A 14,492-nucleotide genomic window follows, 5' to 3' on the forward strand; every position below is an offset into this window, starting at 1 on the left:
TGACACGCATGGGCTCGGATTTAGTCAATTTGTCACTTTCTCAATGTCTCACTCACGAAACCTGGTGAAGTGCTGTGAAAAACCTTCCCTCACCTTGAGTTTCCTCCTGGCGTTGAACTTCCTCAGGCACTCCACCGTCTCCTGTCTGTGCATCATGGACGCCACAGTGGAACGTTGCTGCAGAGAGGACAGAGAGAGAGGGGGAGAATGTTTTAAGTCTGTAGGTGTGCTCATCGGACCATTGGACTGTGTGTATGAGTGTGTGTGTGTGGACGTGTTTATCTATTCTTGTGGGGACCAGAAGTTCCCACAAGAATAGTAAACTAACAAAAAATTGACCAACTGGGGACATTTTGTTAGTCCCCACAAGGTCAAATGCTATTTCTAGGGGGTTTAGGGTTAAGGTTAGAATTAGTGTTAGGGTTAGAAATACGTTAAGGGTTAGGGTTAGGAGCTAGGGTTAGGGTTAAGGTTAGGGGTAGGATTAGGGTAAGGGTAAGAGTACGGGTTAGGGAAAATAGGATTTTGAATGGGACTGAATTGTGTTTCCCCACAAGGTTAGCTGTACAAGACTGTGTGTGTGTGTGTGTGTGTGTGTGTGTGTGTGTGTGTGTGTGTGTGTGTGTGTGTGTGTGAGAAAGACACGTACACAGATCCAGGGGTGTTTGAGTGCGTCTGTGGCGGTGACCCTCTTGACAGGGTTGATGGTCAACATCTTGTTAATCAGGTCTTTGGCCTCGGGGGTCACCGTGTCCCACTCAGGGGACGGAAACTGAAGGGGAGAACATCGAGAGAGGCAATGAGGCTCATCATCCATCAGTCCATCCATCCACTCATCTATCCTCCCATCCCTCACTCACTCTTTCCCTCCCTCCATTCAGCTTTGTTTGAAAATGTGTCCTTGGAGAAACAAGGACAGCGAGAGAACTGGCAAAAAAAAACATCACACGGTTGACAAAAAAACAGATTCACTGAGCAGAAGGTGCTCGTCTCCAGAGCCAAGTTGGGCTTGAGCCATCGCATTGGGCTGTCCCCCTGCCTCTCTCCTCCTCCTCCTCCTCCTCCTCCTCTCTCGTCCTAAGACTCAATCTGTCTGGGACAGGCGTTAGGATTGACTGGGGAGAGCAGGGAGAGAGCTGCCAGACAAGGAGGAAATAGACAAACAGCCTTTGTGTGGTGTTCCAACAGAGGCAATGCTCAGCCAATAGACAGAGACTGGAATTCTGATGTGTCAAGTATGGCCTTGTCTCGGGTTGAAATCAAGTGGCTAACACATTTCCTTCAAGATAAACATGTTCCATTCCAGTCACTCAAAACAGGAGATTAGCTTTGCCTGCTAAAGTTAAATGATTGTGGTCAAAGTCTCAGAAACAGTGAGGGGATGGGAGGTTTCGGTATCGATCTAAGCAAGCCTGCCTTAACCTCATGTAAAGACTGTCAGATAACAACCATGGAAATCAACTCCAGTGATACCTAGTGGTGTAAAGTACTACTTAAGTCGTTTTTTGGGGTATCTGTACTTTACTATTTATATTTTTGACAACTTTTACTTCACAACATTTCTAAACATTTCTAAAGAAAATAATGTAATTTTTACTCCATACAATTTCCCTGACACCCAAAAGTACTTGTTACATTTTGAATGCTTAGCTGGACAGGAAAACGGTCCAATTCACGCACTTATCAAGAGAACATCCTTGGTCGTCCGTACTGCTTCTGATCTGGCAAACTCGCTAAACACCAATGCTTTGTTTGTAACTTATGTCTGAGTGTTGGCGCGTACCCCTGGCTATCCATAAATAAATAAAAAAACAAGAATATGTTGCTGTGTGGTTTGCTTAATATAAGGAATTTGAAATAATGTATACTTTTGAAACTTAAGTATATTTAAAACCAAACACTTTGACTTTTACTCAATCGTATTTTACTGGGTGACTTTCACTTGAGTCGTTTTCTATTAATGTATCTTTACTTTTACTCAAGTATGACAATTGGGTACCTTTTCCACCACTGGTGATACCTTATGCCAGTGAGACTCTCCACAGTAAGTATTAAACACTGCTGACAGATTGGCAAATGGATCAATTTGTCTGTGTGAAAGCACGTGCATGACAGAGTATGTGTCGTGTGAGTACTCACATCGTAGGCCCCAGCCTTGATCTGCTGGTACAGTCTGTGCTGGTCCTCGTCCCAGAAGGGAGGGTAGCCCACCAGGAGAATGTAGAGAATCACACCTGATGAGACAGACACAAACATGTAATTAGCACGATACCAATTATGAATAAATGTCATTTCAAAATTATACTCAAAACTCAGCAAGAGGAGAAAGTACAATCAAAGCCAGTATGACCCAATAATATCTGAGTAATGACCTTTACTGACTTAATCAGAGTATGTGAGTGCCGCTCATCGTTCCACGTCCTTTCCAACCGCTCCACTAAAAACCGCTCCTCACCCCCCCCCCCCCCCCCCACAAAAAAACAGCAGCTCCAAATTCGACTCCATTCATTAAAAATCACAATTTAACCAACACCCATCTATTTTTGTGACTACCTGGACCTACCATTTGGTTTTGAAGTATTGAAACCAAACCATATGATTTTAATAAACAGGAAAATGTGACTATGATGCTACATGTCGTATTAAACAGCATATAAACACTAAATAGGTCAGGAGCCAGACAGATAGCCTAAGGAGGAACGGAAATGAATTATTTAGGCTATATTATTTCAATTATTTCAAGGCTATAGCCTACAAAGAAATTAATTGTGAAGCATTTAAATTTGAAGGTAATATGCCAGGCCTATTCAATGGTGGCATATTGTATAGATAATAGAACGAAATTTAATGAATGAAACTTTTAAGAGATCTGATTTTTGGTACTATAAATACTTTGCTACAATGACACACTTAGCTAGCTACCCAACTCGTTCCTTTCTGTTAGCATGTGCACGTAGTAAGTACACCATCATGCTTTCGTGATACCCGTCTTTTCAGATTCCAAAATGATTATTTAGTTGTGGACACTACATCACCACACTCCCTCTCTTGCTCTTGATCCTCCTCATCTTTGTAAGTCACCTTGATTTTTCACCTGTGTGTTTCTTTATGAAAATATTTAGCATACTAAATGACAGTAGCTAAAGCAAGGGGCTATAGCAGCACACAAGTAGACTACAAATGCATGCTGGGCCGGGCATGCCCTGAGCTCGTGAAGTGAGCGCTACTGGAGCCGACGCTCCAGATTTTGGGAACCTCGCTCCACGCTCCAGTCAAATTGGGCACACTCCACTCCTCGCTCCAGCTCCGCTCACATACTCTGGACTTAATACAAGTTTTAACAGCTTTCATTGTTACACGGATGAAGAGATCAGGAGAGGACAGAAAAGTACCCCCTCTTCATAGACTCCTCCCACTATAAGGGTTTCCATCATGTCACTATCACTGTGGTGACAAAAACAAGCCAAGCACTTCAGCACTGTGTTGCTCATTGGCTGGTAGGTTACCGGGACAAGCTCAAGGGCCCTTGGTTGGTCAGTAGAGCACTCCAACGACACAAATAAGTCATTGTGGCCCAGAATTCAGAGAGCACAGGTTGTGAATGAGTGTGTGGTAGACATCTAAAGCCCAGCTGGCCCTTGATGAGTTTATGTAACGAGCGGCTGCAGTGATTAATTCAAGGAGTGTGAACTAGATGAACTCATTGTCTGTGTGAGAGCCATGTAGGCACTTTGTAGTCAGTACTAGCCTTTTGCTCAAAGGCAAATAGATTGTTCCATGTTGGGAAGTTCCTTACCACAGGCCCACATGTCCACAGGTTTCCCATAGGGGTCTTTCCTCAGGACCTCTGGGGACAGGTAGCCTGGGGTTCCCGCAAAACCTGGAACAGAGACGAGACGTCATATAAATGAACTACATTTCCCAAGATGCATGTGCACTTACATCCCACTGTTTTTTGTATTTATTAGGATCCCCATTAGCTGCTAAAAAGGCAGCAGCTACTCTTCCTGGAGTACAAACAATAATAAAACAATACATCATAGTAAAACAATAGCCTGCTCGACATTGTGAATTATACATATGTACATTGCTCCAATACCACAAATGTACAGTATTAAATGCACATTAAAATACAACATTACAATGTGTGGGTCTGTGTAGAGTGTGTGTGTTAGAGTGTGTGTGCGTATGCGCATGTGTACATGTCTCTTCACAGTCCGCGCTGTGCTGTGAGGTGTTGGTTTATCCGTTTTTAAAATGTTACTGCTCGACTGAGTTATGTGGAAGAGTGTTCCATGTAGTCATGGCTGTATGTAGTACTGTGTGTTCCCCAGAGTCTGTTATGGACTTGGGGACTGTGAAGAGACCACCGGTGGCATATCTAGTGGGGTATGTATGGGTGTCTGACCTGTAGGTTAGCTGTTCGAACAGAAAGTTCGGGGCTTTCAACACGCCAATACCTCTTCACAAAGACAAGTAGTGATGCAGTCAATCTCTCCTCTACTTTGAGCCAGGAGAGATTGACATGCATATTATATTAGCCCTCAGTGCACACATTTTAAGGGCCAGCTGTGCTGCTCTGTTCTGGGCCAACTGTAATTTGCCTATGTCCGTCTTTGTGGCACTTGACAATATAAATGAGCAGTAGTCCAGGTGTGGTAAAACTAGGACCTGTAGGACTTGTTTTCTCGATTGTGATGTCAAGAAAGCAGAGCAGAGCTTTATCACAGACAGACCTCTCCCCATCAATATGTTTTGACCATGTCAGTTTAAAATCTAGGGTTACAGTAAGCAGTTTAGTCTCCTCAACTTCCTCAATTGCCAGATTCATTACAAGATGTGGATAAGGTTTAGGGTTTAGCGAATTATTATATAATTTAGGACTATCTTATTACTAGCCACCCATTCTAAAACTGACAGCAGTGCTTTGTTAAGGGTTGCTGTGATTTCACTTGCTGTGGTAGCTGACGTGTATAGTTTTGAGTCATCAGCATACATAGACACACTTTACTCAAGGCTAGTGGTAGATCATTAGTAAAAATAGAAAAAAGGGGGCCAAGACAGCTACCTTGAGGTATGCCAAAATTGACCGGGTTTACATTAGAGAGGCTTCCATTAGGTAACTCTCCATCCATGATATGGCAGAGGATGTAAAGCTATAACAGTCTGCTGCTGAAAAAACTATGATCGCTAATTTCAAAAGCTGCACTGAAGTCTAACAAAACAGCTCCCAAAATCGTATTACCAATTTCTTTCAGCCAATCATCAGTAATTTGTGTCAGTGCCATACATGTTGAGTCCCTTTCCCTATAAGCGTGCTGAAAGTCATTTGTTTACTGTGAAATGGCATTGTATATCGTCAAACACCATTTTTCCAAAAGTTTACTAAGGGTCAGTAGCAGATTGGGAGTCCCATAGTGCGGCGCACAATTGACCTAGCATCATCCAGGTTTGGCCGGGGTAGCCGTCATTGTAAATAAGAATTTGTTCTTAACTGACTTGCCTAGTTAAATAAAGGTAAAATAAAAATTCATTACACACAACAGACCAGCAAATATTATACATCTTCAACATAGGAATCACTAAAAAATATACACTATTTAAGCCCAGCCTTTGGAACTTTGTTTTTTTCTAGATATGGCTACTATATTATGATCACTACATCCGATGGATCTGGATACTGCTTTAGAGCAGATTTTTGCAGCATCAGTAAAGATGTGATCAATACATTTGGATGATTTCATTCCTGTGCTGTTTGTATATACCCTGGTAGGTTGACTGATAACTTGAACCAGATTGCAGGCACTGGTTACAGGTTGAAGCTTTTTTTGAGACAGTTTGATGAAAACCTGTCAGTATTTAGGTCACCCAGAAAATATACTTCTGATGACATTACATACACCAGGGCTATTCAACTTCTAAAGCTTGTGTGGCCCGTTTTTTAATTTAGACTGTCCCTTTGATCAATTCAGAACATTAATTCAAGATCTGCACAAAAAAAAAAGCCAAATCCGACATTCAGTGCCAAAATGACAAGCACAATTGTGGTTGTCTATAGTGTCAGTAGTTCAAAATACGATGGAAACCCATTTCACTTGTATTTTTTAAATTGAGTACATGGGGAATTTAACCACAGAAGTTATTTTTATGTGCACTACGTCACCACACACAACCTTTTATCGGCAACAAGTCAATTTGATGGAAACATCTCTGGTCCCCTGTAGCTCAGTTGGTAGAGCATGGCGCTTGCAACGCCAGGGTTGTGGGTTCGTTTCATACGGGGAGCCAGTATGAAAAATTTATGCACTCACTAAGTCGCTCTGGATAAGAGCGTCTGCTAAATGACTAAAATGTCAAATGTAAATGGTGGGAAAATGTGCATTTTGTTTTCATGCAGAGTTTTGAATATTCGCATGAAAATCTGTCGCCAATTGGACAGAAACCTAGCTCTTTACTCAATTAGCCCATGTGAGCAACATTGGTTTTGATTGGTAAATTAGTCTAGCCAGCCATCTAAACTTTTAGTAATCATGGTCGAATTACGGACCGGGGGGACCCATTGATTTTGTAAGTCACTCGCCCTCAGACATCATATTAACATGGCATAAGTCAGGGCAAAATGTGTAGAATTTCAGGACATTTGCTGTAAAACTGCTAACATTTCTCTCCATCCTATGTCAAAATGTGTAGAATTGCAGGAAATCTGCTGTAAAACTGCAAATATTTCTCCCCGACACATGGCAAAATGAGTAGAATTGCATGAAATGCATTATAAAATTGCTAAATCTTCTCCACCCCATGGGAAAACATGTAGAGTCGCATCAAACTTGCTAGAAAACTGAAACATTATCTCTACTCCCCTTGGCAAAGTGTAGAATTGTAGGAAATTAACTAAAACTTTTTTTCCCACTCTCCGCTGTCAAGAGAGGGGCCGCTAAAATGTTTTGATCACAAGGTAGAATGCGGGCTTCCAACAAAATGTTGCTTAGGGCCCCCAACCGTCTAGGGACGGCTCTGACTGCATGTGTGGGTATGGATGTGGGTACGCAGACCCACGAGCCACTACGGCCCTTCATGATAAATTCAGATATTTTGTTGCCCACACCCCCATCAAAGTTGCCAGAGCATGCCAGTTTGTAGTCCTAAAATCCAGAAATGAGTTACATCTGGTTTGTGCAGCCATCCCTATAGGGAAGAAATATGGTTTAGGGAAAAACGCAGAAAATAAGGTCTGAGGTTAACACAGGCTTAGGAGATCTTAAATGTTTTGTTCTACACTGAGAACACCTGCTCTTTCCATGACAGACTGACCAGGTGAACGCTATGATCCCTTATTGATCCACTTTAATCAGTGTAGATGAAGGGGAGGAGACAGGTAAAAAAAATATTTTTAAGCCTTGAGATAATTGAGACATGGATTGTGTATGTGTGCCATTCACAGGGTGAATGGGCAAGACAAAAGATTTAAGTGCCTTTGAACGGGGTATGGTAGTAGGTGCCAGGCTCACTGGTTTGTGTCAAGAACTGCAATGCTGCTGGGTTTTTCACGCTCAACAGTTTCCTGTGTGTATCAAGAATGGTCCACCACCCAAAGGACATACAGCCAACTTGACACAACTGTGGAATGCATTGGAGTCAACATGGGCCAGCATCACTGTCGAATGCTTTCGACACCTTGTAGAGTCCATGCCTTGACGAATTGAGGCTGTTCTGACAGAAAAAAATGTGGTGCATCTCAAAAAGTAATGTTTGCTGATGAAGATAATCTCATAGAACAAAACGTCTACCATTTCTACGGGACTTTCCATGTCCTCTGTTGCTGATTATGACAGGTAGGATTGGAGCACAAATACACCCAGGCCGTCAGGCTCTAAAACCGTTCGCAATGTTGCTGGAGACAATCCTGGAATCCCTGTGGTTAGGGTGAATCCTGTCTCTTTTAAGAGACAGCCAATTAGAGGTCAAATGAATCCTTAATGCAATGTTTATGGGACATGATTAACAAGCTTCCAAAACTTCCCCACTGGAACGACCCTCTGGGGAACATAGTGTGGCTCCCCACCAGTGGAATGCAGCCTACTTCTCTAAAGAACTAAAATTCCCAGCATGCCCTGGGGCACCACCAGTGAACTGGGTAGATGATTCTCAGGTGACAGCCAGCCCAGGGGATTAGGATAATTATTCCCCCATTCTGTGGGGATTAGCAGGGAAATGGCCCTGTTTCTCCACCTAATAAAACCTGCACTATTAAACCCAGAGAGCTGACACACCTCAAAGTCTCACCTCTCACACATTAACTAGGTGACTTAGCTTCAGCACTGGTGGTGGAGCCTTGAGTTTAAAGACAAAGTAAACACCAAAGTACTTCTAAAGCTTGTGTGGCTTTAGATATTGTTTAGAATAAAACAGGGTCTGTAAAGCACAGTAAATGCTTAGTTACACCCTGGGGCTACATAGTATACATTTTACATTTTAGTCATTTAGCAGACACTCTTATCCAGAGCAATTTACAGGAGCAATTAGGGTTAAGTGCCTTGCTCAAGGGCACGTCGACAGATTTTTCACCTATTCGGCTCGGGATTAGAACCAGTGACCTTTCGGTTACTGGCACAACGCTCTTAACCACTAAGCTACCTGTATACAACAACACATTTCATAGTGTGAAAATATATATAAAACACAGGAATGTCACGTTTTTGACTGCACTGGGCCTTTCAAGTATTGCTAAATTAGGGCAAGAAAACGGGTCCCCTGAACAGGCTTCCTGTGCATTTATCAGTTTTGAGTATTGGGTGAAACGTTTTTAAAAATGACCACTTATACCTGAAATTGGCACCAAAGCTATTTATTTTAATTTTTTTAATGCATACATTTCTACCGTAAAATGAGCTAGAGAAAGAGTTCTCTTCAAACAGGTGAGGCCATTTTTGATTGTATAATCCTGTCGGAATTCTAGCATATTTTAGTGTAGAGAAATGTAAGTCATATTTACAACTTTTTAAATCGCGTTGGTGCAGATTTCAGGTGTAAGAGATTGGAATAATACTGTGAAAATTATGATAATGCTTTTTAGTGTAAGAGCTATTTGAAAAGACCACCTGCAATTTCAGCCAGGCAGTAAATTACCAGGCAGTAAATGAATTAGACTAATAAGAAAGAGAGTTCCAAACCGTTCTGCCAATAACAGCAAGTTTTCCCCTCCCCACTCAGACCACTCCCAGTCCTAGCAAAATTATTGCTTGAAAAATTGCCCTTTGCTAAGAAGCTATTTGTTCATTTTTTTGTACAATTTTAATTCACAGTAAGGTAATTAATTGTTACCCAGAAATTATTTGATATTTAAATAAAAACGGCTGCATTGGACATGTAAAACAAGTCTTCAAATGGACAGCCAAGTTTGGGATCCTTGGTGATATTTGAACAGATGTTTTGTGACTGACTGGTACTCACCGAACCATGCCTGCTGGTCTCCCTGCACTTCGATGGCCAGACCAAAGTCTGCCAACTTTACCGCTGCTCCCTTCAGCTTACTGGCTAGGAGCAGATTCTCAGGCTTGGAGTGGAGAGGGAGACACAGGATTTCAACACTTCTCATACAGCAATATACATGAAAATGAACTCTAGGAACATGTCCGCAATAATATATTATACAGTAGGTGTATTCTCTCTAGTATTTTGGGTGATATCCACACTGGGTTGTAAATCCTAGACGGTGGGTCATCTCACCATTGAAAAATGGTATGATCCCCACTATACACTATATATACACAAAAGTATGTGGACACTTTACATTAATGGATTCGGCTATTTCAGCCACACCCGTTGCTGACAGGTGTATAAAATCGAGCACACCGCCATGCAATCTCCATAGACAAACATTGGCAGTAGAATGGCCTTACTGAAGAGCTCAGCGACTTAGGATGCCACCTTTCCAACAAGTCAGTTCATCAAATGTCTACCCTGCTAGAGCTGCCCTGGTCAAGTGGAAATGTCTAGGAGCAACAACGGCTCAGCTGCGAAGTGGTAGGCCACACAAGCTCACAGAACGGGACCACCGAGTGCTGAAGTGCATAAAAATGGTCTGTCCTCGGTTGCAACACTCACTACTGAGTTCCAAACTGCCTCTGGAAGCAACGTCAGCACAATAACTGTTTGTCGGGAGCTTCATGAAATGGGTTTCCATTGCCAAGCAGCCGCACACAAGCCTAAGATCACCATGCGCAATGCCAAAAGTCGACTGGAGTGGTGTAAAGCTCGCCACCATTGGACTCCGGAGCATTGGAAAGGCGTTCTCTGGAGTGATGAATCACACTTCACCACCTGGCAGTTCGACGGATGAATCTGGGTTTGGCGAATGCCAGGAGAACGCTACCTGCCCAAATGCATAGTGCCAACTGAAAAGTTTGGTGGAGGAGGAATAATGGTCTGGGGCTGTTTTTCATGGTTCGGGCTAGGCCCCTTAGTTCCAGTGAAGGGAAATCTTAACGCTACAGCATACAATGACATTCTAGACGATTCTGTGCTTCCAACTTTGTGGCAACAGTTTGGGGCATGACAATGCCCCTGTGCACAAAGCCAGGTCCATACAGAAATGGTTTGTCGAGATCGGCGTGGAAGAAATTGACTGGCCTGCACAGAGCCCTGACCTCAACCCCATCGAACAACTTTGGGATGAATTGGAACACTGACTGAGAGCCAGGCCTAACCGCCCAACATCAGTGCCTGACCTCACTAACGCTCGTGGCTGAATGGAAGCAAGTCCCCGCAACAATGTTCCAACATCTAGTGGAAAGCCTTCCCAGAAGAGTAGAGGCTGTTATAGCAGCAAAGGGGGGACCAACTCCATATTATTAACGCCCATGATTTTGGAATGAGATGTTCGACGAGCAGGTGTCCACATACTTTTGGTAATGTAGTGTATGACCAAATTCCATTAACCAAAGTATATTTTGGCACATTACTATGGCAATCCCCTCTATAACCCATTCATAACTCCTCATCAGTACTGTGTAATAATAAACTCCATCGTGTCCCCTCCTGTGTCCCTGTGGGGCCGTGCATGTTCACCGTCACCAAGCTCACGCTCTAGAGGAATAGCTCTCTACGACTCAACGCTCTCACTCAACACACACTGGGGACAATTTTACACCACCTACACCAGTGTTGAGTAACAGGGTTGACACTGATACGGACACAGCAAGGACAGAGTGGACACAGCTTGATCTTCACAAAGATACATGAGAGTGTGTAATAAGCCACACGCAGTCAGGCTCCCGTTTAGCCCGAGGGGCGGGGCTACAAGGTCTGAGGTCGACAGTGACTCATGCATAGGCCCCGTTGGAACAGGAAGGGGAGGGGCTTAGAGTACAGGTTACCCTGGGTTCTGGGTTGAGGAATAATGCATTTGCTGACATTTTCAAAGCGGCTTCTCTGAATCTTAACTGGAAATAATTCAGGAGAGGTAATGTATTAAACAGGAGATGTGAGCAGAAGCTGTTTCAGCTACTTTTTGGAGCGAAGCTGGTTTGCTTCTGGGGCAAATACATTAGTTACAGTACCTCATGAACTGTATGTCAGTGGACTAACCACTTCTATGGCCTAGATCAGTGGTCACCAACCTTTTCTGAGTCAAGATCACGGAGTCAAAATGAAAGACGAGATCTACCGTTTTTTTTTGTAAGCCTATGCAACATTAACCAATTAAAAACAGTTATGTAGCAGAGGTTTGTGCAGTAGGCTATAGGCCCAATACATTATCACAGCATATAGGCTATGCTTGAATTACTAGTGAGGCACAGCTGAGTGAGCATAATAATTGGCTTTAGTTTATTTTACTGGACTGATGGCCTGCATCTGATGGTCAGTCTGAAGGGTGGGAGGGAGCAGCAGTGAGGCTGCCTCTCAGGGCCCCAGCTGATGGCGAAACTCAAGTCGCACTGCATTTAATCTGCCTCATGCACCAATTCCTGTTGTTACTCCTATGACCAGAGAAAGTGAAATATTCCTCGATATTAAAAGAGACAAGCCGTTAATAATAACAGCGTATGATTATCGGAACACTTTGCTATACTCATTCATTGCAGCAGCAGTGCTGGTTGTAGCGTGAGTGGAAGTAGGGAGAACGCACATTTTATGGCGTATAAAAGTGTTGAACAAAGTGTTGACATTGCTGAATAACTTAAACATACAGCAGCTCTTTGCTGTATTCGTTGAGTCTCTCTCTAGTCATGGTTTTAAACGTTTTTAAATCTCACAGTATCAACTTTGCTGTGAGTTCAAGGTTTATTTTTACAGTCTGGAAACTGTGCAGCCAGCGGTAGGCCTATAGGTGCACGTGATTTATTCTCTGGGACTGCCGGGTAGGCGGAGTTCTACCTTCAGACACATGAAATGGTTCAAAATGGGAACACTGCCTTCCCGGCGCAGTGCACCTACCGCCAACAGCACAAAGAAAATAAGGAAATGTTTGGTAATCAACTAGTAATGCCTTGGAGATCGGCCAGTCGATAGCGATTAACCGGTTGGTGACCACTGGCCTAGATATTGCATATGGTGTAAAAAAAGCTAAAATAATCAATTCCTCAACATCATATAACATAAAATCAAACAGGGTAAATTCATGATCATTCATTGGTGCAGTTAGTAGAGCATTTGTGAGTTGTGATTCGTGATTCGTGCAGATCAGAGGGCAAAGACGGGGCTCACATGCTACGGTGGGAGGTGGGGTAAGTGCAGTCAACAGTGCCATGCAGTCATTGCAAACACCCCAACCAACCCAGCCTCCCTTCCCCACCAAAAAATCATGTAACCTGTGTGATGTGACTGGAAGGGGCCAGGTAAAAAAATAAAAAATACATCATCCTTATAGCATCAATCATATAGAGCAGGGGTACTCAACTCTTACCCTACGAGGTCCGGAGCCTGCTGGTTTTCTGTTCTATCTGATAATTAATTGCACACACCTGGTGTCCCAGGTCTAAATCAGTCCCTGGTTAGAGGGGAACAATGAAAAAATGCAGTGGAACTGGCTTTGAGGTCCAGAGTTGAGTTTGAGGGCTATAGAGTCTTCCCTATAACACATAATCCCTAATGAGCTTTATATAATGTGCTTCATAACCAAATAGGTATTATGAAAACTCAATATGACTAACAATCCCTAAATAGGCTGATCAATACGTTGTAATCTAATCTAGAAGCACATATGAGAGCTATAGTCCATAGCCAGTATATCTTTCAGGACTGGGTAAATTAATTGTGGTGTGTACTGGGTAAATTAATTGTGGTGTGTACTGGGTAAATTAATTGTGGTGTGTTTCTGTGTGTGGATCCTATCTAGCTCACTGTGATCAGGATTTATGCCCGGTCCTCAGGGCTCCTGTGTAATGGGTCTAATTTAATTCAGGTCTCGCAGCCATAAAGATGTAATTATTACTCCACATTCATCTAGCCTGGGTGGCCTTACTGTAGCTACTGCAACCGGGAAAGATGCACTTGGCTTTCAGTCACACACACACACACAACGCTGGCAAATGCACACACACACGCATTCCCGCATGCAGCCGTCTACCCTTGTGCATATCTCTCACTTACTATTCCTCAATCTCCTAGCTACATCTGTCTCAATCTCTTGTCTTCAGGGATTTAAACCAGTGGCTTGGTATCTAAACCTAGAGGGAGCGGGGAATCTACAGGAGGGCAGCGGAGAGAGAGAGAGGACAGGGACAGCCCTGGTCTCTAATGCAGTCATCCAGACCAGCATCATCCAGAGTGGCCTGGCCGTGTGGACAGACAGAGGAAGAGAGAGCAGCAGCGTCAGTGATTTAGAGCAGCAGGGAGAAAGAGGAAGAGGAGGAGGGGAGATTGGACAGAGGGAATGAAGGAGGACAAGAGGGAAGAGTTCAGTTAAGGGTGAAAGGAAAAAAAGAAGGGAAGAGGAGTGAAAGAAAGAGGGAAGAGGCATGAAAAAAGAGATGGACAGATGAGCAGGGATAATGAGACGGAAATGAGGAGGTAGAGCTGAACAGAGTGCCGTCAGAAGTCAATGAGTCTTGAAGGAACAGCTTGAGAGGGATGTCTGTTCTGATGCAGTCAGTCTGTGTGTGGTCTGGTGGAAACAGTCTAGAGTGCCAACCGCTTAACTGTGTCCACCTAAATTTAGTTTGGTTGGATACAATGGTACTGTTCAGTACGATTACAGTGTGTCTTGTCAAAATTACTATATGCATGAGTGTGTGTGAGTGTGTGTGTGTGTCAATATGGGTCCTCCCCCAACACACACGTACACACACTCACACGTAGGTCACACCAGTCTGAAGATATGGCCTTTCATCGGCCTCTTTCATGCTTTGTTTTGTTCATATTTCTTTTGTTTTTGTCGATTCCGCCACTCCCCATGGTAACAAGCCGGTAGCAGCCAATCAGAGCAATGCCAGAGAGGGCCTAGGCGAATGCAAACGTGGGGTGATTATTTCAGGAGTGAAATGGAGCTCCTG

General features: G+C 43.4%; 1 protein-coding gene across 2 annotated transcripts in view; it reads right to left on the bottom strand.

The window, feature by feature from the left end:
- LOC311113164 (calcium/calmodulin-dependent protein kinase type II delta chain) overlaps positions 1 to 14,492 on the bottom strand; it is a 104,654-nt gene that overhangs the window by 24,073 nt on the left and 66,089 nt on the right. For both annotated transcript variants that reach the window (XM_084156344.1, XM_084156345.1), the window contains exons 7-11: positions 9,451 to 9,553; positions 3,797 to 3,880; positions 2,140 to 2,234; positions 650 to 772; positions 94 to 177 (exon numbers count right to left, since the gene is read on the bottom strand). In XM_084156344.1, the coding sequence (XP_084012470.1) occupies positions 94 to 177; positions 650 to 772; positions 2,140 to 2,234; positions 3,797 to 3,880; positions 9,451 to 9,553 (489 nt within the window). The remainder of the gene's footprint in view (positions 1 to 93; positions 178 to 649; positions 773 to 2,139; positions 2,235 to 3,796; positions 3,881 to 9,450; positions 9,554 to 14,492) is intronic.

Source organism: Coregonus lavaretus (genome assembly GCF_964263955.1).
Source record: "Coregonus lavaretus genome assembly, chromosome: 39".
NCBI classification, from domain to species: domain Eukaryota; kingdom Metazoa; phylum Chordata; class Actinopteri; order Salmoniformes; family Salmonidae; genus Coregonus; species Coregonus lavaretus.